Here is a 24,336-nt window from a genome sequence, read left to right as displayed (position 1 = left end):
TAGAGGGTTTTCGAGCATGAACGGCCTTTTTAAGGTCATACCACAACATCTCAATAGGATTCAGGTCAGGACTTTGGCTAGGCCACTCCAAAGTCTTCATTTTGTTTTTCTTCAGCCATTCGGTGGTGGACTTGCTGGTGTGTTTAGGATCATTGTCCTGCTGCAGAACCCAAGTTGGTTTCAGCTTGAGTACACGAACAGATGGTCGGACATTCTCCTTCAGGATCTCTTGGTAGACAGCAGAATTCATAGTTCCTTTTATCACGGCAAGTCTTCCAGGTCCTGAAGCAGCAAAACAGCCCCAGACCATCACACTACCACCACCATATTTTACTGTTGGTATAATGTTCTTTTTATGAAATGCAGTGTTCCTTCTACGCCAGATATACTTGGACACACACCTTCCAAAGAGTTCCACTTTTGTCTCATCGGTCCACAGAATGTTGTCCCAAAAGTCTTGGGGATCATCAAGATGTGTTGTGGAGAAATTGAGACGAGCTTTGATGTTCTTTTTGCTCAGCAGTGGTTTTCTCCTTGGAACTCTGCCATGCAGGCCATTTTTGCCCAGTCTTTTCCTGATGGTGGAGGCATGAACGCTGACCTTAACTGAGGCAAGTGAGGCCTGCAGTTCCTTGGACGTTGTTGTGGGGTCTTTTGTGACCTCTTGGATGAGTCGTCGCTGCGCTCTTGGGGTAATTTTGGGGCGGCCGGCCACTCCTGGGAAGGTTCACCACTGTTCCATGTCTTCGCCATTTGTGGATAATGGCTCTCACTGTGGTTCGCTGGATTCCCAAAGCTTTGGAAATGGCTTTATAACCCTTTCCAGACTGATAGATCTCAATTACTTTCTTTCTCAATTGTTCCTGAATTTCTTTGGGTCTCGGCATGATGTGTAGCTTTTAAGGATCTTCTGGTGGACCTTACTGTGTCAAGCAGCTCCTATTTAAGTGATGCCTTGATTGTGAACAGGTGTGGCAATAATCAGGCCTGGGTGTGGCTAGAGAAATTGAACTCAGGTGTGGACAACCACAGTTATAGTATGTTTTAACAAGGGGGGCAATCACTTTTTCACACAGGGCCATGATGGTTTGGATTTTTTTTCACCTTTAATAATAAACACCTTCATTTACAAATTGCATTTTGTATTTACTTGTGTTGTCCTTGACTATTGTTTAAATTGGTTTGATGTTCCGAAACACTTAAGTGTGACAAACATGCAAAGGAACAGGAAATGAGGAAGGGGGCAAACACTTTTTCACACCACTGTAACTAACTAATAATAACTATTAAATTATTGGTATTGGAATTTCCTTTCAAATTTGTCTGTTAGTGAACGTAACAAATACGAATTTATCCGAAGTTACGAATTATCTGAAATAAAGAATGCCGTATCTAAAATAATAGAACGAACCGATCTAATAATAATAAATAATAATAATAATAATGAAACCTTTTTATTATTATTATTTATTATTAATTTGTTCCATTCCATTTGTTTAGATGAGGCTTTCGTTAGTTTGGATAATTCGTAACTTCAGATAAATTTGTATCCGTTACGGTCACAAAGCCAAATTTGAAAGGAAATTCAAATACCTATAATTTAATAGTTAGTTATTATTAGTTATTTTGAATTTTACTGATTTTCTTTCTTTTTTTTAGACTTTGGAATTTTTTAATTTCCGAAGTTTTCGAATTCCGAAAATTTGGAAATTCGGATTTCGAAAATGTGGAAATTTGGAATTAAAAAAATTCAGAAATTCGGAATTTAGAAAATTCTAAATTCGGTATTTTGAAAAATCTAAATTTGGAATTTTGAAAATTCTAAAATCTCAATTAGAAAATTCAAAATTCGGAATTTAGAAAATTCGAAATTCGGAATTTAGAATTCAGAATTTTTGAATTTCTGAAAAAAAGCAAAAAAACAAATGAAACGAAAACTAACAAATTTTTGGTCAGTGAACATGTCTAATTTAAAGAGGGAGTCCACCCGAAATTTTTTTTATTAAAAGCCAGCAGCTATAAATACTACAGCTGCTGACTTTTAATAAATGGACACTCACCTGTCCCGGGTTCCAGCGATGCCGGCAGCCGAGGCAGGTCGATCAGCTCTCGGCTGCTGCCGCCGCCATTCTCGGTGAGGGAATCAGGAAGTGAAGCTTTGCGGCTTCACTTCCCGCTTCCCTACTGTGCATGCGCGAGTCGTGCAACGCAATGGGAATGGTCCATGCTGTCTCTGCAACCCGTGTGTGTCCCAGCAGACAGCGTGGCGGGACAGGAAGAAGTATAGACTCCCGTGGGAGTCTATGCCCGGAAGTGGGTGCAAACACCTGTCTTAGACAGGTATCTCCACCCCCCCTCCCCCCTGAAAGGTGACAACTGTGGCACCGGAGGGTGGGAAGGTTCCGATGAGCGGAAGTTCCACTTTAGGGTGGAACCCCGCTTTAAATTGCCAATTTTCATCCTGTATTGCATCTCAGAGCTGCTGGTCTCCCTTCTCCTTTTTTCAGCCGCTTCCTATCCACATGCAGTGTCGGCTGCACAGCATTTGCTCTTGACCGGCTTTGTGAGAGTGATAACAGTGGGCTATACACTGCACGATGCATGTGGGAGCGCTGCCACTTGTGGTCTCCATCAGAGACACATGTGAGAGGGTGGCAACTCAGGAGCACATTTTGGAAGACTGTTGTCACTCTATAACAGGAAGTGCCTAAGCAAAGTTCTTATGGCAGGATCACCAAGTATTTTTTTATGCTTTTCCTAAAAATAAAAAAAAAAGGGGGGGGGGGGGGTTGAAAATTTCAAAGACTTAGTCTGGAACTTACGTATGCCACGGGATCATTACTACGGGTGGCCACTAAACTCAGCTTCTTGATCTGAGTATTGCTTTTCATCGAGTCGCAGATCTCCTTCAGCTTTGGGATGGGAATGTCCTGCAAGAGACGGTGACAATAGATTTACAGTGATTGGTTCTGCCTGAAAAAAGTCCACCACCCCACTACCCCTGTGATCTTCATGACTTCCTTGCACACCAGCAAGCCTCATTTCTTGGGACACAGGATTCAGTTATTCTCACTACCACCTAACTTTCAGAAGGTGGCAGTATAACCCTCATGTCATATAGGACTATTCTATGAATTCCATATTTCTCCTGGAGGTGGCAGTATATTCCACATGTCATAGACTATTCTACAATCCTGTGTCCCTCTATGGATGATAAAAAATACAGTAAAATCTTTTTGTAGTCCATTGAGGGACATAAGATTATAGAAAAGTCTATGACATGTGACATATATTGCCCCTTCAGAAGAAATGTGGAATTCATAGAATAGTCTATGACATGAGGGTTATACTGCCACCTTCAGGAGAAAAATGGAATTCATAGAACAAGCAATGACATGAAGGTTATACTGCCGCCTTCAGGAGGAATATGGAATTCATAGAACAGTCTATGATATGTGGTTTATACTGCCACCTTCAGGAGAAATATGGAATTGATAGAAAAGTCTATGACGTGGGTTATACTGCCGCCTTCAGGAGAAATATGGAATTCATAGAACAAGCAATGACATGTAGGTTATGCTGCCGCCTTCAGGAGGAATATGGAATTCATAGAACAGTCTATGATATGTGGGTTATACTGCCACCTTCAGGAGAAATATGGAATTGATAGAAAAGTCTATGACGTGGGTTATACTGCTGCCTTTAAGAGAAATATGTAATTCATAGAATAGTCAATGACATGTAGGTTGTACTGCTGCCTTCAGAGGAAATATGGAATTCATAGAATAGTCTATGACATGAGGGTTATACTGCCACCTTCAGGAGAAATCTGGAACTCATAGAACAAGCAATGACATGAAGGTTATATTGCCGCCTTCAGGAGGAATATGGAATTCATAGAACAGTCTATGATATGTGGATTATACTGCCACCTTCAGGAGAAATATGGAATTGATAGAAAAGTCTATGACATGGGTTATACTGCCGCCTTCAGGAGAAATATGGAATTGATAGAAAAGTCTATGACGTGGGTTATACTGCCGCCTTCAGGAGAAATATGGAATTGATAGAAAAGTCTATGACATGGGTTATACTGCCGCCTTCAGGAGAAATATGGAATTGATAGAAAAGTCTATGACATGGGTTATACTGCCGCCTTCAGGAGAAATATGTAATTCATAGAACAAGCAATGACATGTAGGTTATACTGCCGCCTTCAGGAGGAATATGGAATTCATAGAACAGTATATGATATGTGAGTTATACTGCCACCTTCAGGAGAAATATAGAATTGATAGAAAAGTCTATGACGTGGGTTATACTGCTGCCTTCAAGAGAAATATGTAATTCATAGAATAGTCAATGACATGTAGGTTGTACTGCTGCCTTCAGAGGAAATATGGAATTCATAGAACAGTCTATGACGTGTGAGTTAAACTGCCACCTTCAGGAGAAATATGGAATTCATAGAATACTCTCTGACATGAGGGTTATACTGCCACCTTCAGGAGACATATGAAATTCATAGAACAATTGAAGACATGTAGGTTATACTGCAGGTTTCAGAAGGAATATGGAATTCTTAGAACAGCCTATGATATGCGGGTTATACTGCCACCTTCAGGAGAAAAATGGAATTCATAGAATAGTCTATGACATGTGGGGTTTACTTGCCGCCTTTAGGAGGTTAGGGTGGCAGGATCATCTAATTGTCTCAGAATAGCCGATCCATGCGTCCCTGAATGAACAATGAATGACAATGGAGTGTCCCATCTGCTTACCGTGATGTTATTCAGATTGACTTCCTCTAAGTCCGAGGCATTGCTTTTGATCTTCTGCAGTGTTTCCTCCACATTGGTTGGGTTGGGTGGCTCATCAGGGACGGGTTTGTATTGGTCTGGCTTTACCACACCTGTAGAAGAAAAGAACTGGATTTCTATGCCATGGCATGGAGGAGGTCATGTGGTCATGTAGGCAACTTCATCAAAGGTTGCCTAGGTTTGTGTACACATCCTTCAGCTTGCCTATTTAGTCATTCAGCTCAACAATTTACGGTAACCTAGGGTAACCTTGGGTGACGCTATACCTGTTTTCATATACAGTGAGCTGTGAGGTCTAGTTGGTCTTCCTGGACCTTCCACCGTAAGAACCAACCAGGGAAGGCCAACCTTCTCACCATTGCCACTGGTTAAGTTGCTGACTAGTTTATCCAGCTCCATAAGCCGCAAAGGGCCACAGCATGGGCACAGTGCAATTGGGCATACCAAAGGATCTAATGAGGGTAGTTGAGTGGAGCCATCTGAGCATCAGGCAGCGATGACCACCACACCCTACTGCTTTCAGTTAGCACTGTCAGGGTGTAGACTATACACACAACACACATCAGCACAGTGCCTGCTGCGAAACCAGGTACTCTTGAACCAATAACATACATTTTCAGGCCCAGGTCTGTGCAGTCACAGCAGCAACCGGGCAACAGAAGCACTGAATGGATTGATGTTGAAAAGGGAGAGGCTTTGTACGTACTGTTGATTCCCTCCGTGTTGGTGATGATTCCAGAAGTAATGGCATCGTAGTATTGCTTATTACTCATCAATGTGTACATCCCCAAGATGGCTGAAAGAGACAAAAAAAAAAAAAACAAGTCAGTTAAGAATGAGAGCTAGAGAAGCCGTACTGTGCCGTTACACTATATAGGCACTTGACTATCAGACCTGGATGGTCTTGGAATATGTTGGTCAACCCATTCAAGACCTTCACCATTAATATGGAGTCTTCCCCCCACCATGGCCATTAATATGAAGTTGCATCCCCATGACCATTTGCCAGGAGTTTCCCCTTCCCCTTACATGGTCATCCATATGAAGTTGCCCCTCCATTGCCATTATTATGGAGTTGCCTCCCCATGGCCATTAATAGGCAGTTGGTCTCCCATGGCCACTAATATGGAGTTGGTTCCCCATGGTCAATAGTGTGGAGTTGGTTCCCCATAGCCATTAATATGGAGTTGGTCCCGTATGGCCATTGATATGGAGTTTGTCCCCTATGCCCATTGACATGGAGTTGGTCCCCCCCATAGCCATTAAGATGGAGTTGGGCCCCCATGGTCATTAATAAGGAGTTGGGCCTCTATGGTCAATTGTGTGGAGTTGGTTCCCCAAAACCATTAATATGGAGTTGGTCCCCCATGGCCATTAAGATGGAGTTGCCCCCCCCTCCCATGGTCATTAATATAGAGTTGGCCCTCCATGGCCATTAATATGGAGTTGATCCCCCATGGTCATTAATATAGAGTTGGTCCTCTATGGTCATTAATGTGGAGTTGACCCCCCATAGTCATTAATATGGAGTTGGTCCTCCATAGCCATTAATATGGAGTTGGTCCCCCACGGTCATTAATATAGAGTTGGTCCTCTATGGTCATTAATGTGGAGTTGGCCCCCCCATAGCCATTAATATGGAGCTGGTCCTCCATAGCCATTAATATGGAGTTGGTCCCCCATGGCCATTAAGATGGAGTTGGTCCCCCATGGGCATTAAGATGGAGTTGGTCCCCCATGGGCATTAAGATGGAGTTGATCCTCCACATCTATTAATAGGCCGTTGGTCCCCCATACCCATTAATATGAAGTTGGTCCTCCATGACTATTAATATGGAGTTGGTCCTCCATGGCCACTGATATTGAGATGATACCCCATGGCCTTTAATATTGAGTTTCCCCCCTATAGCCATTCATATGGAGTTGCCCCCTCCCCCCATGGCCATTCATATGGAGGTGAACCCCCCAATTGCCATTATTATTGAGTTGTTCCCCTCCCCCATGTTCTCCAATGTAGGCAGATGTAGTTGGAAACATACTGCAAAATACAGTCTGAGACTGAAGACATGTTACTTGAGACTACCAGAGATCACTACCATTACAGCCCTTTTATACACCAATGCTCCCACTCTGGTTACTAATGGGGTCCAGGGGTCACACAATAATTATCAAAGGGCCCTAGGCAGTCGTGAGGCCTCAGGTTGGACCCCAGGGCCATACAGTCAGTGTAGGTGTCAACATATCAGGATATTAAATCCAATCTCATGTTCCGTTTACATAGGACATTCTCATCCATTAAAACCTGGCTGACTATCCGGATTAGTTATACCCTACATTTTCAAAAGTATTGGGACGCCTGCCTTTACACGCACATGAACTTTAATGGCATCCCACTCTTACTCCGTAGGGTTCAATATTGGCCCACCCTTTGCAGCTATAACAGCTTCAACTCTTCTGGGAAGGCCGTCCACAAGGTTTAGGAGTGTGTCTATGGGAATGTTTGACCATTCTTCCAGAAGCGCATTTGTGAGGTCAGGCACTGATGTTGGACGAGAAGGCCTGGCTCCCAGTCTCTTCTCCAATTCATCCCAAAGGTGTTATATCGGGTTGAGGCCAGTCAAGTTCCTCCACCCCAAACTCACTCATTGATGTATTTATGGACCTTTCTTTGTGCACTAGTCCAAATCATTTGGTGGTCTAAATTATGGTGTGCTGTTGTTATTCTGGGGTCGGGCGTGGCCCCTTATTTCCAGTGAAGGGAACCCTTAGGACATCAGCATACCAAGACATTTTGGACAATTTCATGCTCCCAACTTTGTGGGAACAGTTTGGGGATGGCCCCTTCCTGTTCCAACATGACTGCGCACCAGTGCACAAAGCAAGGCCCATAAAGACATGGATGAGCAAGTTTGGGGTGGAGGAACTTGACTGGGGGTTATGACTAAGAAATTAGTTAAAACGCGTCAACCATGCTCCCCTTTGTGCTGTCATGATGCTGTAACCTCAATGTTTTTTTCATGCTGGATGTTTTTATGCCAATAAAGCAACTTTTCCTTATCCTTACAGTGCGGTCAATCGTTTTTGTCTCCTGCATCCTTTACCCAGACCGAGGAACTATACTGGCCTGCACAGAGTCCTGACCTCAACCCGATATAACACCTTTGGGAATGAACTGGAGCGAAGAATGGTCAAACCTTCCCATAGACACACTCCTAAACCTTGTGGACGGCCTTCCCAGAAGAGTTGAAGCTGTTATAGCTGCAAAGGGTGGGCCAACTCAATACTGAACCCTACAGACTAAGACTGGGGTGCCATTAAAGTTCATGTGTGTGTGTAAAGGCAGGTGTCCCAATACTTTTGGTAATATAGTGTATATTCAGAGTTTACAACACCATACACACTGCAGTGATCATGTCTGTCCACTAGGGGTCACAATGCTTGCATACTAAAATCCTGTCTCCTCTATGGGCGCTAAGGGGATCTCTGACACTCTCTGATTCCAAATATAACAGTGTCTTACAGATCTGCTGTGGTGGGAATTGGACAGACTCAGGTGGGAATTGGACAGACTCGGGTGGGAATTGGACAGACTTGGGTGGGAATAAGGTGTGAGGACATGAAGTCTGTACTGTACTGCGGAGCCCCCGGGTGCCGATCGTGGTGGGAATTGGACAGACTCGGGTGGGAATTGGACAGACTTGGGTGGGAATTGGACAGATTCGGGTGGGAATTGGACAGACTTGGGTGGGAATAAGGTGTGAGGACATGAGGTCTGTACTGTACTGCGGAGCCCCCGGGTGCCGATCGTGGTGGGAATTGGACAGACTCGGGTGGGAATTGGACAGACTTGGGTGGGAATTGGACAAACTCGGGTGGGAATTGGACAGACTCGGGTGGGAATTGGACAGACTTGGGTGGGAATTGGACAGACTTGGGTGGGAATAAGGTGTGAGGACATGAAGTCTGTACTGTACTGCGGAGCCCCCGGGTGCCGATCGTGGTGGGAATTGGACAGACTCGGGTGGGAATTGGACAGACTTGGGTGGGAATTGGACAGATTCAGGTGGGAATTGGACAGACTTGGGTGGGAATAAGGTGTGAGGACATGAGGTCTGTACTGTACTGCGGAGCCCCCGGGTGCCGATCGTGGTGGGAATTGGACAGACTCGGGTGGGAATTGGACAGACTTGGGTGGGAATTGGACAGACTCGGGTGGGAATTGGACAGACTTGGGTGGGAATTGGACAGACTTGGGTGGGAATTGGACAGACTTGGGTGGGAATAAGGTGTGAGGACATGAAGTCTGTACTGTACTGCGGAGCCCCCGGGTGCCGATCGTGGTGGGAATTGGACAGACTCGGGTGGGAATTGGACAGACTTGGGTGGGAATTGGACAGACTTGGGTGGGAATAAGGTGTGAGGACATGAGGTCTGTACTGTACTGCGGAGCCCCCGGGTGCCGATCGTGGTGGGAATTGGACAGACTCGGGTGGGAATTGGACAGACTTGGGTGGGAATTGGACAGACTCGGGTGGGAATTGGACAGACTCGGGTGGGAATTGGACAGACTCGGGTGGGAATTGGACAGACTTGGGTGGGAATAAGGTGTGAGGACATGAGGTCTGTACTGTACTGCGGAGCCCCCGGGTGCCGATCGTGGTGGGAATTGGACAGACTCGGGTGGGAATTGGACAGACTTGGGTGGGAATTGGACAGACTCGGGTGGGAATTGGACAGACTTGGGTGGGAATTGGACAGACTTGGGTGGGAATTGGACAGACTTGGGTGGGAATAAGGTGTGAGGACATGAAGTCTGTACTGTACTGCGGAGCCCCCGGGTGCCGATCGTGGTGGGAATTGGACAGACTCGGGTGGGAATTGGACAGACTTGGGTGGGAATTGGACAGATTCGGGTGGGAATTGGACAGACTTGGGTGGGAATAAGGTGTGAGGACATGAGGTCTGTACTGTACTGCGGAGCCCCCGGGTGCCGATCGTGGTGGGAATTGGACAGACTCGGGTGGGAATTGGACAGACTTGGGTGGGAATTGGACAGACTCGGGTGGGAATTGGACAGACTCGGGTGGGAATTGGACAGACTTGGGTGGGAATTGGACAGACTTGGGTGGGAATAAGGTGTGAGGACATGAAGTCTGTACTGTACTGCGGAGCCCCCGGGTGCCGATCGTGGTGGGAATTGGACAGACTCGGGTGGGAATTGGACAGACTTGGGTGGGAATTGGACAGATTCAGGTGGGAATTGGACAGACTTGGGTGGGAATAAGGTGTGAGGACATGAGGTCTGTACTGTACTGCGGAGCCCCCGGGTGCCGATCGTGGTGGGAATTGGACAGACTCGGGTGGGAATTGGACAGACTTGGGTGGGAATTGGACAGACTCGGGTGGGAATTGGACAGACTTGGGTGGGAATTGGACAGACTTGGGTGGGAATTGGACAGACTTGGGTGGGAATAAGGTGTGAGGACATGAAGTCTGTACTGTACTGCGGAGCCCCCGGGTGCCGATCGTGGTGGGAATTGGACAGACTCGGGTGGGAATTGGACAGACTTGGGTGGGAATTGGACAGATTCGGGTGGGAATTGGACAGACTTGGGTGGGAATAAGGTGTGAGGACATGAGGTCTGTACTGTACTGCGGAGCCCCCGGGTGCCGATCGTGGTGGGAATTGGACAGACTCGGGTGGGAATTGGACAGACTTGGGTGGGAATTGGACAGACTCGGGTGGGAATTGGACAGACTTGGGTGGGAATTGGACAGACTTGGGTGGGAATTGGACAGACTTGGGTGGGAATAAGGTGTGAGGACATGAAGTCTGTACTGTACTGCGGAGCCCCCGGGTGCCGATCGTGGTGGGAATTGGACAGACTCGGGTGGGAATTGGACAGACTTGGGTGGGAATTGGACAGATTCAGGTGGGAATTGGACAGACTTGGGTGGGAATAAGGTGTGAGGACATGAGGTCTGTACTGTACTGCGGAGCCCCCGGGTGCCGATCGTGGTGGGAATTGGACAGACTCGGGTGGGAATTGGACAGACTTGGGTGGGAATTGGACAGACTCGGGTGGGAATTGGACAGACTTGGGTGGGAATTGGACAGACTTGGGTGGGAATTGGACAGACTTGGGTGGGAATAAGGTGTGAGGACATGAAGTCTGTACTGTACTGCGGAGCCCCTGGGTGCCGATCGCTGTGCTCCAATATAGGCGCCTCACTGGCAATTAAAATGGGAGAATACAAAAATAAAAATGCTAACAAAATAAAAAGGAGGTAACTAACCACTTCCTGACCAGGCCTTTTGCTAGAAAATTACTTAGAACCCCCAAACATTATATATATATATATTTTAGCAGAGATCCTAGAGAATAAAATGGTGGTCGTTGCAATTTTTTATGTTTTTTGCACAGTGGTTTTTAAAACTCTTTTTTTTTTTTAAATACACTTTAATGAATTAAAAAGAAAAACCCATAATATATACCCCAATTTTCTTGAACAATATGAAAGGTGATGCTACACCGAGTAAATAGATACCTAACATGTCACACTTTAAAACTGCGCGCACTCGCGGAATAGCGCCAAACTAGCGTAACTTTAAAATCAACATAGGTAAAACGTTAAAAAATGTCACGGTTGTGTCATCCACGTCTGAGAGTAATCCTATGTCCTGGCTGGCACTGTGGCGGAGCACGCCGGCGCTCCCTTCTCCCTTTTCCCACCTCTGTAGCATAAGCAGCACTTCCTCCAGAAGGTCTGCACCTGTGCACAGACCTGAGACTTGGGAGAAACAATGTAACTGACTTTATACAGCACCAGACCGCCGGGTGCAATGCTCTGCAGTCCTCATTGCAAACATGAATAAATGCACATTGATGGTAAGACCATCGCTGCTGCATTTACTAGTTTTTGCATGGGGTAGAGTGACCCTTTAAACGGTAATTTCCAGGCCGGCTTGTAGCTGTCTAGTAGCCGGGTGTCAGAGACCCTTCTCTGTCCATGTGCCTCATGGTGACATCAGCTTGTTGACTGCAGAGATCTGATATCCTTCCACTCCGTGCGGGGTCAAGTCTCCGGGAGACGGACATACCTCCTCCACTAAGTCACATCAGACCTTCCAAAACAGATCAGCTCACGGCTTTGAACGCACTGAGTCACCGCCGCTGCTGCCTCACACTCTTAAAGGAGATGTCCGGCCCAAACTGAATGGCGTTTAGCGCGCCGTGTGCACTCTACCCATAAATAATTCTCCTTTCTCTTTTTTTTATTTTTCATCCTTTGTTCCATTCCAGTGCTGCTGATCTCCTGCAGCCTATTCGCACCCACTCCAGTGATGGCTGCATGGCGTTTCTCAGGGAGGGTTTCCTGATGGTGACAACAGTGGACCATGCCCCGAGTAATGTTTGTTGAAACAGCAACTTGTAGTCTCTATTGGAAGGCCCTGTGACGGGGTGACAACGCAGGAGCACAATTGAGAGATAGAAATAGAACGTTGTCACCCCATAACAGGAAGTGCATGGACAAGGACCTCCATGACAGGATCACCAGGGATTACTTTAACCGCTTGCCGACCGTAATACGTACAGTATATATACATTGCAGTATGCAAGGGGTTTACCGGGGCTATGGCTGAAGCTACAAACATAACCCCGATATTGGTTTACTTCAGCCCGGCATCTGGCCTTTCTCATGAAACGGTTCCAAGCAGCTCATGAGCCGCTGGAATGGTTCCGAAGTGGGGTGGGAGGGGACGTCCCCCCCCCCCCTTCCCCACTGCTCACCATTTCCGCTGAGTAATGATCTGACAGTGCGGCCGGCCTGCTCCCATAGACGATCAAAGTAGAACCTCTTTTGATCGCCTCATGCTTGGAGGACTGGAGTGACATCATGACGTCACTTCCGTTACAAGCTGGAAGTAAACAATTCTTTTTTTAATGCATCCATACCATACAATACCATACCATACCATACCATATTATCCTATACCTTATACCATACCATACCATATTATCCTACACCTTATACCATACCATACCATATTATCCTACACCTTATACCATACCATACTACTATACCATACCATATTATCCACATATTATTACCATTCCATACCATCCTATACCTTACCATACCATACCATACCATCCATACCATACCATATTATCCTTACTTTACCAACTTACCATACCATTATCCTATACCTTACCATCCAATATCCTACCGTACCATATTGTCCTACTACCTTATACCTTACCATACTATATTATCCTATACCTTACCATACCATACCTCCTATATCCATACCATACCATCCTACCATATTATCCTATACCATACCATACCATACTGTCCTTACCATACCACCCTATACCTTACTATCCATACCATACCATACTATCCTATATCATACCATACCGTATAGCAACCTACTATTCTTTACCAATACTATAGTACCATCCTATACTATAATATACCTTACCATACCATCCTTATATTTACCATATCACCTATACTCCATACATTATACCATACTATACCTTACCATACCATCCTATACTATACTACAACCTACCATACCATACCATCCTATACCATACTATAAATGTACCATGCCATCCTATACCTTACCATACCATCCTATATCTTACCATACCATGCTATACTATACTATACTATACCCTACCATACAAATCATCCTATACCATACTAATACCTTACTGTACTAATCCTAATAACTTACCATTCATATACCATACCATCCATACATACTTACCATAGCATACCATCTTATACCATACTATCTTTACCATTACTATCCTACCATACCATGCCATACCATACCATACTATATCTTACTATCCTATACTATAATATACCTTACTATACCATCCTATCCATACTATAATTTACCATACCATCCTATACCATTATCATACCATCTATACCTTACTCAATACCATCTATACCTTATCATACCATTCTATACCATACTACATTATACCATCCTATACCTTATCATACCATTCTTACCATACTACTCATACCATCCTATACCTTACCATACCATCCAATACATACTAAATTTACCATACATCCTATACCATACTATACCTTACCATACCATCCTATACTATACTACACCCTACCATACCATACCATCCTATACCTTACCATACTATTCTATACCATACCATCCTATACCTTACCATACAATCCTATATCATACTATACCTTACTATACCATACCATCCTATACCTTACTATACCATACCATCCTATACCATACAATACTATACTATACCCTACAATACCATACCATACCATACCATCCTATACATCCTTTACCATACCATACCATACTATACCTTACCATACCATCCTATACCTTACCACACTATACCTTACCATACCATACCATACTATACTATACCACCTTACTATACCATATCAATCAATACTGTACTATACTATACTAGCACACCATAGTTTACCTTACCGTACCATACTGTACCATACTATACTTTACTATACCATACCATAACATACCATTACCTTACCATGCTATACCATACCATACCATACAGTCTTATTACGACCATACTGTACCATACTATACAATACTGTACTTTACTATAATATACTGTACTATACCACACCACAGACACTGCCAGTATTCATTCGTTTGTAGAATATACAGTATATAGGGATGATCTATGAACACATACCTGCGATATCGCACATCTCAGCGTCGGTTGCGTTGGCCAAGGCTTCCTCCAGTTCCGGCTCCAGTGTGATCTGCTCCTCTTTGGGGATCTCACGTTTGGGGTTTTTGGGGATGAACGGCTTTCCTGCGGAAGAAGGAGGAATGAGGGCAAAAGATTCAGATTTCCAGTATAATTAGAAGTCAAAGATGATGAAATCTGTTTCTTTGTTCACCCAAATCTAGCAGGTTCTGTCCGGTAGAAGAACAACGCATTGGCTACAAAGCTTCAATTTAGCAATATGAACTATAACATAGAGATATGAAAACTGTCACTTATCACCCCAACAAATCCTAGAAATCTGACCTCCGACCTCCCCTTCAGTCTTGCCCAGTTGTACCGGCCCCCTCGCCTTTAGCAGGGGACTGCCCCCCCAATGTAATGGAAATGAAGAGATACGGACATGTTTGTAGTCCATACCAGGAGAGCAGCCTGGGGTGACCACCGTGGCTCCCTCCATAGATACAGTGGAGGAGTGACGTCGCCACCCTGAGACAGGAGGTTTTTTTATTTGTAGGATCACCAGGTGAAAATAAAGCAACTTAAATAAAGAAAACAAATGCAGTCGCCACACCGAGAACTAGAAGGCTGCAGCGTATTATATTTTTGGTTTTATATTATTTCGATTTATTTATTTATATATTTCTGTATTTTAGAATATCGCCAGACTATTTTTATTTTTTCGATAATTTATGGCAGTAAAATAGTAAAATCTGCAGCTCAGCAGTACAGGAGAACCAGCCGCTTCCTTTAGAGAGGAGAATATAGCCTGCAGCTGCCGACGTCCGTCACTGTGACGGGCGGCGGGGGAAGGAAAGTTAAAGAGACACACCGCAGTGTTTCTTTTATAACTTCCATTACTGAATATATAACTAGAGAAAAAAAAAAAAGGGGGGGGGGGGGTTGTGTTTTTACACAATTATGGCACAGGCATAATTTTCATTTAAAAGATTGAAAATTCTATTTTTTTTTTATTTTTTTTTTATATGTGACATCCTAGAAAAAAAAATACTCCCAGATACAAATGTAACTTTCTACATAAAAAACTTTCTACATACTAAAAAAAATTAAAAAATATGCGTGGCAAAAAGAGTCCCTGCGATAAGCCATCTAAAATTCTTGCTGCTGAATTATCAAGGTACCAGTATTAAATATAGAGACCCACACTCTCTTTGGAAGCAGTAGTCTCTCTACAGAGGTCCAAGGTACCAATGTTATATTAATGTATAATATAGAGACCCACGCTCTCTTTGGAAGCAGTAGTCTCTCTACAGAGGTCCATGGTACCAATGTTATATTAATGTATAATATAGAGACCTATACTCTCTTTGGAAGCAGTAGTCTCTCTACAGAGGTCCAAGGTACCAATGTTATATTAATGTATAATATAGAGACCCACACTCTATTTGGAAGTGGTAGTCTCTCTACAGAGGTCCAAGGTACCAATGTTATATTAATGTATAATATAGAGACCTACACTCTCTTTGGAAGCAGTAGTCTCTCTACAGAGGTCCAAGGTACCAATGTTATATTAATGTATAACATATAGACCCACACTCTCTTTGGAAGCAGTAGTCTCTCTACAGAGTTCCAACCCCCCCCCCCCCCCCCCCCCCCGCCCACTGCTGAGTCAGAGATAAGAAGTCAGGATTTCTTATGACTTTCTTTCACCAATATCTTTTTTCTTCTCACTCTTCCATAAAGGCAGATTTGTGGAGAGACGGACTAATAGTTGTCCTGTGGGACAGATTCTTCCCCCCTGAGCTGTGGATCTCTGCAGATCCTCCAGAGTTACCATGGATCTCTTGGCTGCTTCTCTGATGAATGCTCTCCTTGCCCGGCCCGGTCAGTTTAGGTGGACGGCCATGTCTTGGTAGGTTGGCAGTTGTGCCCATACTCTTTCCATTTTTCGGATGATGGATTGAACAGAGCTCCGTGAGATGATCAAAGCTTGGGAGATTCTTTTTTATGACCTAACCCTGCTTTATACTTCTCCACAACTTTATCCCTGACCTGTCTGGTGTGTTCCTTGGCCTTCATGATGTTGTTTGTTCACAAAGGTTCTCTAACAAACCTCTGAGGGCTTCACAGAACAGCTGTATTTATACTAAGATTACATTACACACAGGTGGACTCTATTTACTAATTAGGTGACTTCTGAAGGCAATTGGTTCTACTAGATTTTTAGTTAGGGGTATCAGAGGAAAGGGGGCTGAATACAAATGCCCCCCCCCCCCCCACAGATAATTGAAAACCATTTATCATTTTCCTTCCACTTCACAATGATGTGCCACTTTGTGTTGGTCTATCACATCAAATCCCAATAAAATACGTTTACGTTTTTTGGTTGTTACATGACAAAATGTGGAAATTTGCAAGGGGTATGAATACTTTTTCAAGACACCGCAAGTCTTCTCTAGGGCTTCGCTCACATGCTTGCTCATTCCCGCAGACCCACCCTATATTCCAAGATGGTACCTTTCTTTTTCTCCCGTAAACGGCACGAGGTCTTCCCTCTCCTTGGCGTTGATGGCCTCCTGCTCCAGGTGCTGCATGAGTGCGTCGCGGTCCAGCGGCCCGGTGGGGGTCTTCTTTGTTTGGTCTTTCTGGCGCATTCCCGCCGGGAGCAGGATGTTCTGAATGAGCAGGAAGAGAAAACTGTCAGACCTCCTTCACTGCTAGGGAGAAAAATGGGGTTCTGGCCTCCAGCAAATCCTGACTTGAAAATATGGCAGTTGGGGAAGTGAGTAAAGATGGCAGTTGGGATGTGAGTAAAAATGGCAGTTGGAATCTGAACAAAAATGGCAGTTTGGATCAGCCGTAAACTGGCTATACATGTTATGATCTGAATCGCCAGTTTACAGCTGATCTTATACTCGCAATGTAACTGTACAATCTCCCTCAGGTCTACCAACAACGAAGGAAGGCGAGGGACTTGGATACCAAGCCAATGCATTGTTTAGGAAAGCTCTCATACTAACAGCCTTGGTCAATCTAAAGACAATGACACCAGAGATTGCACAATCAGATTGGGTGAATGGTATCAGATTGGGTGTATGGTATCAGATTGGGTGAATGGTATCAGATTGGGTGTATGGTATTGGATTGGGTGTATGGTATCAGATTGGGTGAATGGTATCGGATTGGGTGTATGGTATCAGATTGGGTGAATGGTATCAGATTGGGTGAATGGTATCAGATTGGGTGTATGGTATCAGATTGGGTGAATGGTATCAGATTGGGTGAATGGTATCAGATTGGGTGTATGGTATCAGATTGGGTGAATGGTATCAGATTGGGTGCATGGTATCAGATTGGGTGAATGGTATCAGATTGGGTGTATGGTATCAGATTGGGTGAATGGTATCAGATTGGGTGTATGGTATCAGATTGGGTGTATGGTATCAGATTGGGTGCATGGTATCAGATTGGGTGAATGGTATCAGATTGGGTGTATGGTATCAGATTGGGTGCATGGTATCAGATTGGGTGCATGGTATCAGATTGGGTGAATGGTATCAGATTGGGCGTATGGTATCAGATTGGGTGTATGGTATCAGATTGGGTGTATGGTAGCAAACGGGTGACACTTTTTGTCATACGGTAAATTATATGGTCAGAAAGCGGTGTCAGAATTGACATGAAATATGGCACCAACATCCCGTTTAGACAAGGAAGAACATTTTGGAGATATGGGACTTTATAGGTGCAAAATATTGAGACAACGATATGTAAATCATTGTATTAAATTAACAACATCATAAAAAACAATACATACAGTACCGTCATGGCCACAGATGTGTGAAAGACATACTATTGATGACAATGATCTACTGTAGTCACGTTCATGTATTCTACATGTTTCGCCATATGGCTTCTTCAGGACAGAACGTGGGGGGTTCATCATTTGTTTTAAATATAAGAACCTATAATTCGACAACTTTAGTTGTGTAGCAGAAACAGAAAAAGATACAAATTAGTACAACAGATATGAACTGAATTATAGGTTCTTAAAACAAATGAACCCTCCACGTTCTTTCCTGAAGAAGCCATATGGCGAAACATGTAGAATACATGAACGTGACAACAGTAGATCATTGTCATCAATAGTATGTCTTGCACACATCTATGGCCATGACTGTACTGTATGTATTGTTTTTATGATGTTGTTCGTTTAATAAATTTTTTTTAACTTTTCGTCATAGTTTATTGAAAGGTTTTCTCCACTTTAAAAATGCTATTTCAGCGATGGGTAGGCCTTGGGGTGGTCAGCTGACCCACCAAATTCTCCTATCAGGCTCCAGTTCACAAATTTCCCACGGTAGTGTGTCTCGGCCCCTCCCCCTTGCGATGATGTGGATGACTCCACGTTATTGGGATTCCATTGGGGTAGTATGACACCGTCATTTGTTTTTGTACAGGACTCGGCAGTTAGGAGGTACAGAAAGTCCTGGTGGGGGGGTTATCTCAACGCTTGAGTCCCAAGTAGGTCTCATTTCAGAAGGTGGTTTCGTTGGCAAAAGCCACAGGGAAATATCAAATTTGAATGGAGTTGGCCTTCAAATGAGGCCACCTTCACTGACCACAGAACAATGCCGGGACCTTTGACCGGAAAAGGAAAAACAAAAAGTTATTGAATTAAACAAAACTGGCCAGACTGTCGAGAGAAATTCCAGGCAACAGATATCTGGGCCAACATGTTTCTATTTTACCTTTAATCTGAATAATATCATCTCTTATGGCCACATTCAGAAGGATTTTCACAGTGCTTTTTTTAGGGGCTGCAGCTGATTTTTTTTTTTTTTTTACACAGAGCCTGAGGACAATTAGCCCGCATTTCATGGTCATAAAGACTACAAGGACAATAAGGACATGAGCGACATAAAATTTGAGTCCAGTAAACTATTTTTTTGTAACATAACAAGAGGTCAGAGGATAAAGCCAACACATTTAGGTGGCTGATAACTCGCCCTTCATCCGGACATGAATGTTGGCAGGGATTTCAAACAATACTGAACCGCAGTTACACAATAGAAGGATATGACAGACTGGTGACCCAGATCGCCCTATCCTTCTATTATGTACGGGTAGTCCAGTTTTGTTTTAGATTGTTGCCAGTGTTCGGGGTCCTGATGAAGGGGAGGTTATGACCCCTGAAACGTGATGGCTTTACCTACTGATGAAGACGAAGTTATCACCTCTGGAATGTGATGGCTTTACTAACTGATAAAGAGGGTGTTATTAGCAACCAAACGTGTTGAGTTACCTACTAATGAAGATGGAGTTATGAGCCCTCGAAATGTGTTGGCTTTATCTAGTGATGAAGGGGGAGTTATAAGTTCCTGAATAGTGTGGGCTTTACCTACTGATGAAGGGGGAGTTGTAAGCTACCGAAAAGTGTTTGTTTTTTATCTACTGGCGAAGGGGGGGTTATGACCCCTGAAACATGATGGCTTTACCTACTGATGAAGGGCGGGTTATGAGCGCCTGAAATATGATGGCTTTACCTACTGATAAAGGGGAAGTTATGACCTCTGGAATGTGATGGCTTTACCTACTGATGAAGGGGAAGTTATGACCCCTGGAATTTGAGGGCTTTACCTACTGATAAAGGGGGAGTTATTAGCCCCCAAACGTGTTGATTTACCTACTGATGAAGATGGAGTTATGAGCCCTCGAAATGTGTTGGCTTTATCTAGTGATGAAGGGGGAGTTGTGAGCCCCCAAAATGTGTTGGCTTTATCTAGTGATGAAGGGGGAGTTATAAGCTCCTGAAAAGTGTGGGCTTTACCTACTGATGAAGGGGGAATTGTAAGTGACTGAAATGTGTTTGTTTCTTATCTACTGGCAAAGGGGGAGTTATGACCCCTGAAAAGTGTTGGTTTTACCTATTGATGAAGGGGGAGTTATGAGCCCCTGAAACATTTTGGCTTTACCTACTGATGAAGGGGGAGTTGTGAGCCTCCAAAATGTGTTGGCTTTATCTACTGATGAAGGGGGAGTTATAAGCTCCTGAAAAGTGTTTGTTTTTTATCTACTGGCGAAGGGGGAATTATATCCCCGGGAAAAGTGTTGGTTTTACCTATTGATGAAGGGTGAGTTATGAGCCCCTGAAAAATTCTGGCTTTACCTATTGATGAAGGGGGAATTGTGAGCCCCTGAAACATGTTGGCTTTACCTTCTAATGAAGGGGAAGTTATGACCTCTGGAATGTGATGGCTTTACTTACTGATAAAGAGGGTGTTATTAGCAACCAAACATGTTGATTTACCTACTGATAAAGATGGAGTTATGAGCCCTTGAAATGTGTTGGCTTTATCTAGTGATGAGGGGGGAGTTATAAGCTCCTGAATAGTGTGGGCTTTACCTACTGATGAAGGGGGAGTTGTAAGCTACCGAAAAGTGTTTGTTTTTTATCTACTGGCGAAGGGGGGGTTATGACCCCTGAAACGTGATGGCTTTACCTACTGATGAAGGGCGGGTTATGAGCGCTTGAAATATGATGGCTTTACCTACTGATGAAGGGGAAGTTATGACCTCTGGAATTTGAGGGCTTTACCTACTGATAAAGGGGGAGTTATTAGCCCCCAAACGTGTTGATTTACCTACTGATGAAGATGGAGTTATGAGCCCTCGAAATGTGTTGGCTTTATCTAGTGATGAAGGGGGAGTTGTGAGCCCCCAAAATGTGTTGGCTTTATCTAGTGATGAAGGGGGAGTTATAAGCTCCTGAAAAGTGTGGGCTTTACCTACTGATGAAGGGGGAATTGTAAGTGACCGAAATGTGTTTGTTTTTTATCTACTGGCGAAGTGGGAGTTATGACCCCTGAAAAGTGTTGGTTTTACCTATTGATGAAGGGGGAGTTATGAGCCCCTGAAACATTTTGGCTTTACCTACTGATGAAGGGGGAGTTGTGAACCTCCAAAATGTGTTGGCTTTATCTACTGATGAAGGGGGAGTTATAAGCTCCTGAAAAGTGTTTGTTTTTTTATCTACTGGCGAAGGGGGAGTTATATCACCTGAAAAGTGTTGGTTTTACCTATTGATGAAGGGTGAGCTATGAGCCCCTGAAAAATTCTGGCTTTACCTATTGATGAAGGGGGAATTGTGAGCCCCTGAAACATGTTGGCTTTACCTTCTAATGAAGGGGAAGTTATGACCCCTGGAATGTGAGGGCTTTACCTACTGATAAAGGGGGAGTTATTAACCTCCAAAATATGATGGCTTTACCTACTGATGAAGGGCGGGTTATGAGCCCCCAAAATATGTTGGCTTTACCTTCTGATGAAGGGGAAGTTATGACCCCTGGAATATGAGGGCTTTACTTACTGATAAAGGGAGAGTTATTAGCCCCCAAAATGTGTTGGCTTTATCTACCAGTGAAGGGAGAGTTATGAGCTCCCGAAAAGTGTAGGCCTCACCTACTGATGAAGGAGAAATTATGGGCTCCCAAAACCATTGGCTTTACCTACTGGTGAAGGAGGAATTGCGAGCCACTGAAACGTGTTGGCTTTACTTGATGAAGTAGCGGGGCGGTTATGAACACCTGAAACAGGTTGGCTTTACCTACTGATGAAGGGGCCGTTAGAAACCCCTGAAACGTGTTGACTTTATTCTCTGACTTCTTGGTATAAAAAATTTACTTTTCCTGGACTGGACAAGTTTTGCTCTCTCATCCTTCAGTCATTCTTCAGACTACCCAAGGGATACTCCGGCTGACAGAAAGCTGCCTCTAAAAGGTGTATTCTAAGTTTGATTTTCCCCTGTTTTGGGGTCTAGCCGCACAAGGAGTCTAGTCAATATATGGGAGCTCCGTACCTCGGGGTCCATCTCCTGCAGCTCTAGGTCCAGCTGGGCCAGCTCCGCCTCGGACATCCCTCGCATGATCTCATCCTCGTCTATGTCCCGGTACTTCTCCAACTCCTTCTGGTAAGACATGGTGATGGTGGGGGAGGTAGGAGCACGTCTCAGCCCCTTCTGGAGAAGAGAAATACAATTCGTAAACTGGAGACGACAAAGAGGAACATCACATCCCGAGACCCGTCTAACGATTCATCGTGAAAGATGACGAGGTCAATCACCATTTTATTTTGGAGTCTTTGACAAGTACATAGTAAGTAATTGCCTTTATAGAGTCGAGGATCTCAGAATATGAATACACTGGGCACAGGGCTGCCATTAGCATTCACATAAACTGCGCCTGTGTCTCTCCCTTCAGCAGCTGAAAGCCGGAAGGAGGAAGAGAGAGGGAGAAACCGGCTTTTAGCTGCTGGAGGGAGAGACACAGGCACAGTGTATTGTCCTGTAATTGTCCTCCTGTCCCTCTGCACCGATCCCCTTGCTGTCCAGTCCCCCCTATGTGCCCAGGCCCCCTACAGGAGGCCCCGTGGTAACCCCCCATCAGCGGCCTTGACACTCCAAGAGCAATGACACACTGACCCTTGGGGTGATTTTGGAGGTACATTCAGAATTACATTTATTATAAGGAGGCGTTCTAGGCTCTGCAGACACAGAGTGCCTTGCAAAAGTATTCATACCCCTTGACATTTTCCACATTTTGTCGTGTTACAACCCAAAACATAAATGTATTTTATTGTATTTAATTATTAATTATTTTTGTTGAAGACTTACGGTGCCTTGAAAAAGTATTCATACCCCTTGAAATTTTCCACATTTTGTCGTGTTACAAACCCAAAACATAAATGTATTTTATTGTATTTAATTATTAATTATTTTTGTTGAAGACTTACGGTGCCTTGAAAAAGTATTCATACCCCTTGAAATTTTCCACATTTTGTCATGTTACAACCAAAAAACTTAATATTTTATTGGGATTTTATGTGATAGACCAACACAAAATGGCACATAATTGTGCAGTGGAAGGAAAATCATAAATGGTTTTCAACATTTTTTTACAAATATATATGTAAAAAGTGTGGAGGAGACATTTGTATGGTGCCCCCCGGGGTCAACGCCTTTCTCTGCAATTACAGCTGCAAGTCTTTTTGGGGATGTCTCTACCAGCTTTGCCCATCTAGAAAGGGACATTTCTGCCCATTCTTCTTTGTAAAATATCTCAAGCTCTGTCAGATTGGATGGAGAGCGTCTGTGATCAGCAATTTTCAAGTCTTGCCACAGATTCTCAATGTGATTTAGGTCTGGACTGTGACTGGGCCATTCTAACACATGAATATGCTTTGATGTAAACCATTCCATTGTAGCTCTGGCTGTATGTTTCGTGTCGTTGTCCTGCTGGAAGGTGACCCTCCGCCCCGGTCTCAAGTCTTTTGCAGACTCTAAACAGGTCTTCTTCTAAGATTGTCCTGTATTTGTCTCCATCCATCTTCCTATCAACTCTAACCAGCTTCCCTGTCCCTGCTGAAGAAAAGCATCCCCACAACATGATGCTGCCACCACCATGTTTCACGGTTGGGATGGTGTGTTCAGGGTGATGGGCAGTGTTAGTTTTCCGCCACACACAGTGTTTGGCTTTTAGGCCAAAATGTTCAATTTTGGTCCCATCTGACCAGATCACCTTCTTCCACATGTTTGCTGTGTCCTCCACATGGCTTCTCACAAACTACAAACAGGACTTCTTATGACTTTCTTCCACCAATGTCTTTCTTCTTGTTGGTCTTCCATAAAGGGCAGATTTGTGGAGAGACGACTAATAGTTGTCCTTTGGACAGATTCTCCCCCCTGAGCTGTGGATCTCTGCAACTCCTCCAGAGTTACCATGGAC

The 24,336-nt window shown here is 44.1% G+C and overlaps 1 protein-coding gene across 1 annotated transcript in view; it reads right to left on the bottom strand.

Moving 5' to 3' along the window:
* TMOD4 (tropomodulin 4) overlaps window positions 1–24,336 on the bottom strand; it is a 49,775-nt gene that overhangs the window by 12,943 nt on the left and 12,496 nt on the right. Inside the window, 6 exon segments of the mRNA XM_077464102.1 lie at window positions 2,823–2,930; window positions 4,782–4,912; window positions 5,527–5,616; window positions 14,558–14,680; window positions 17,052–17,229; window positions 22,413–22,571. Of these exon segments, the coding sequence (XP_077320228.1) occupies window positions 2,823–2,930; window positions 4,782–4,912; window positions 5,527–5,616; window positions 14,558–14,680; window positions 17,052–17,229; window positions 22,413–22,571 (789 nt within the window).

The sequence above is a fragment of the Lithobates pipiens genome, unplaced genomic scaffold, assembly GCF_037356315.1.
Source record: "Lithobates pipiens isolate NorthernLeopardFrog02 unplaced genomic scaffold, aLitPip1_a1.2 Scaffold_30, whole genome shotgun sequence".
Taxonomy (NCBI): domain Eukaryota; kingdom Metazoa; phylum Chordata; class Amphibia; order Anura; family Ranidae; genus Lithobates; species Lithobates pipiens.
Note: the sequence above shows the minus strand (reverse complement) of the source record. Positions and strands in the feature narration are given on the sequence as shown.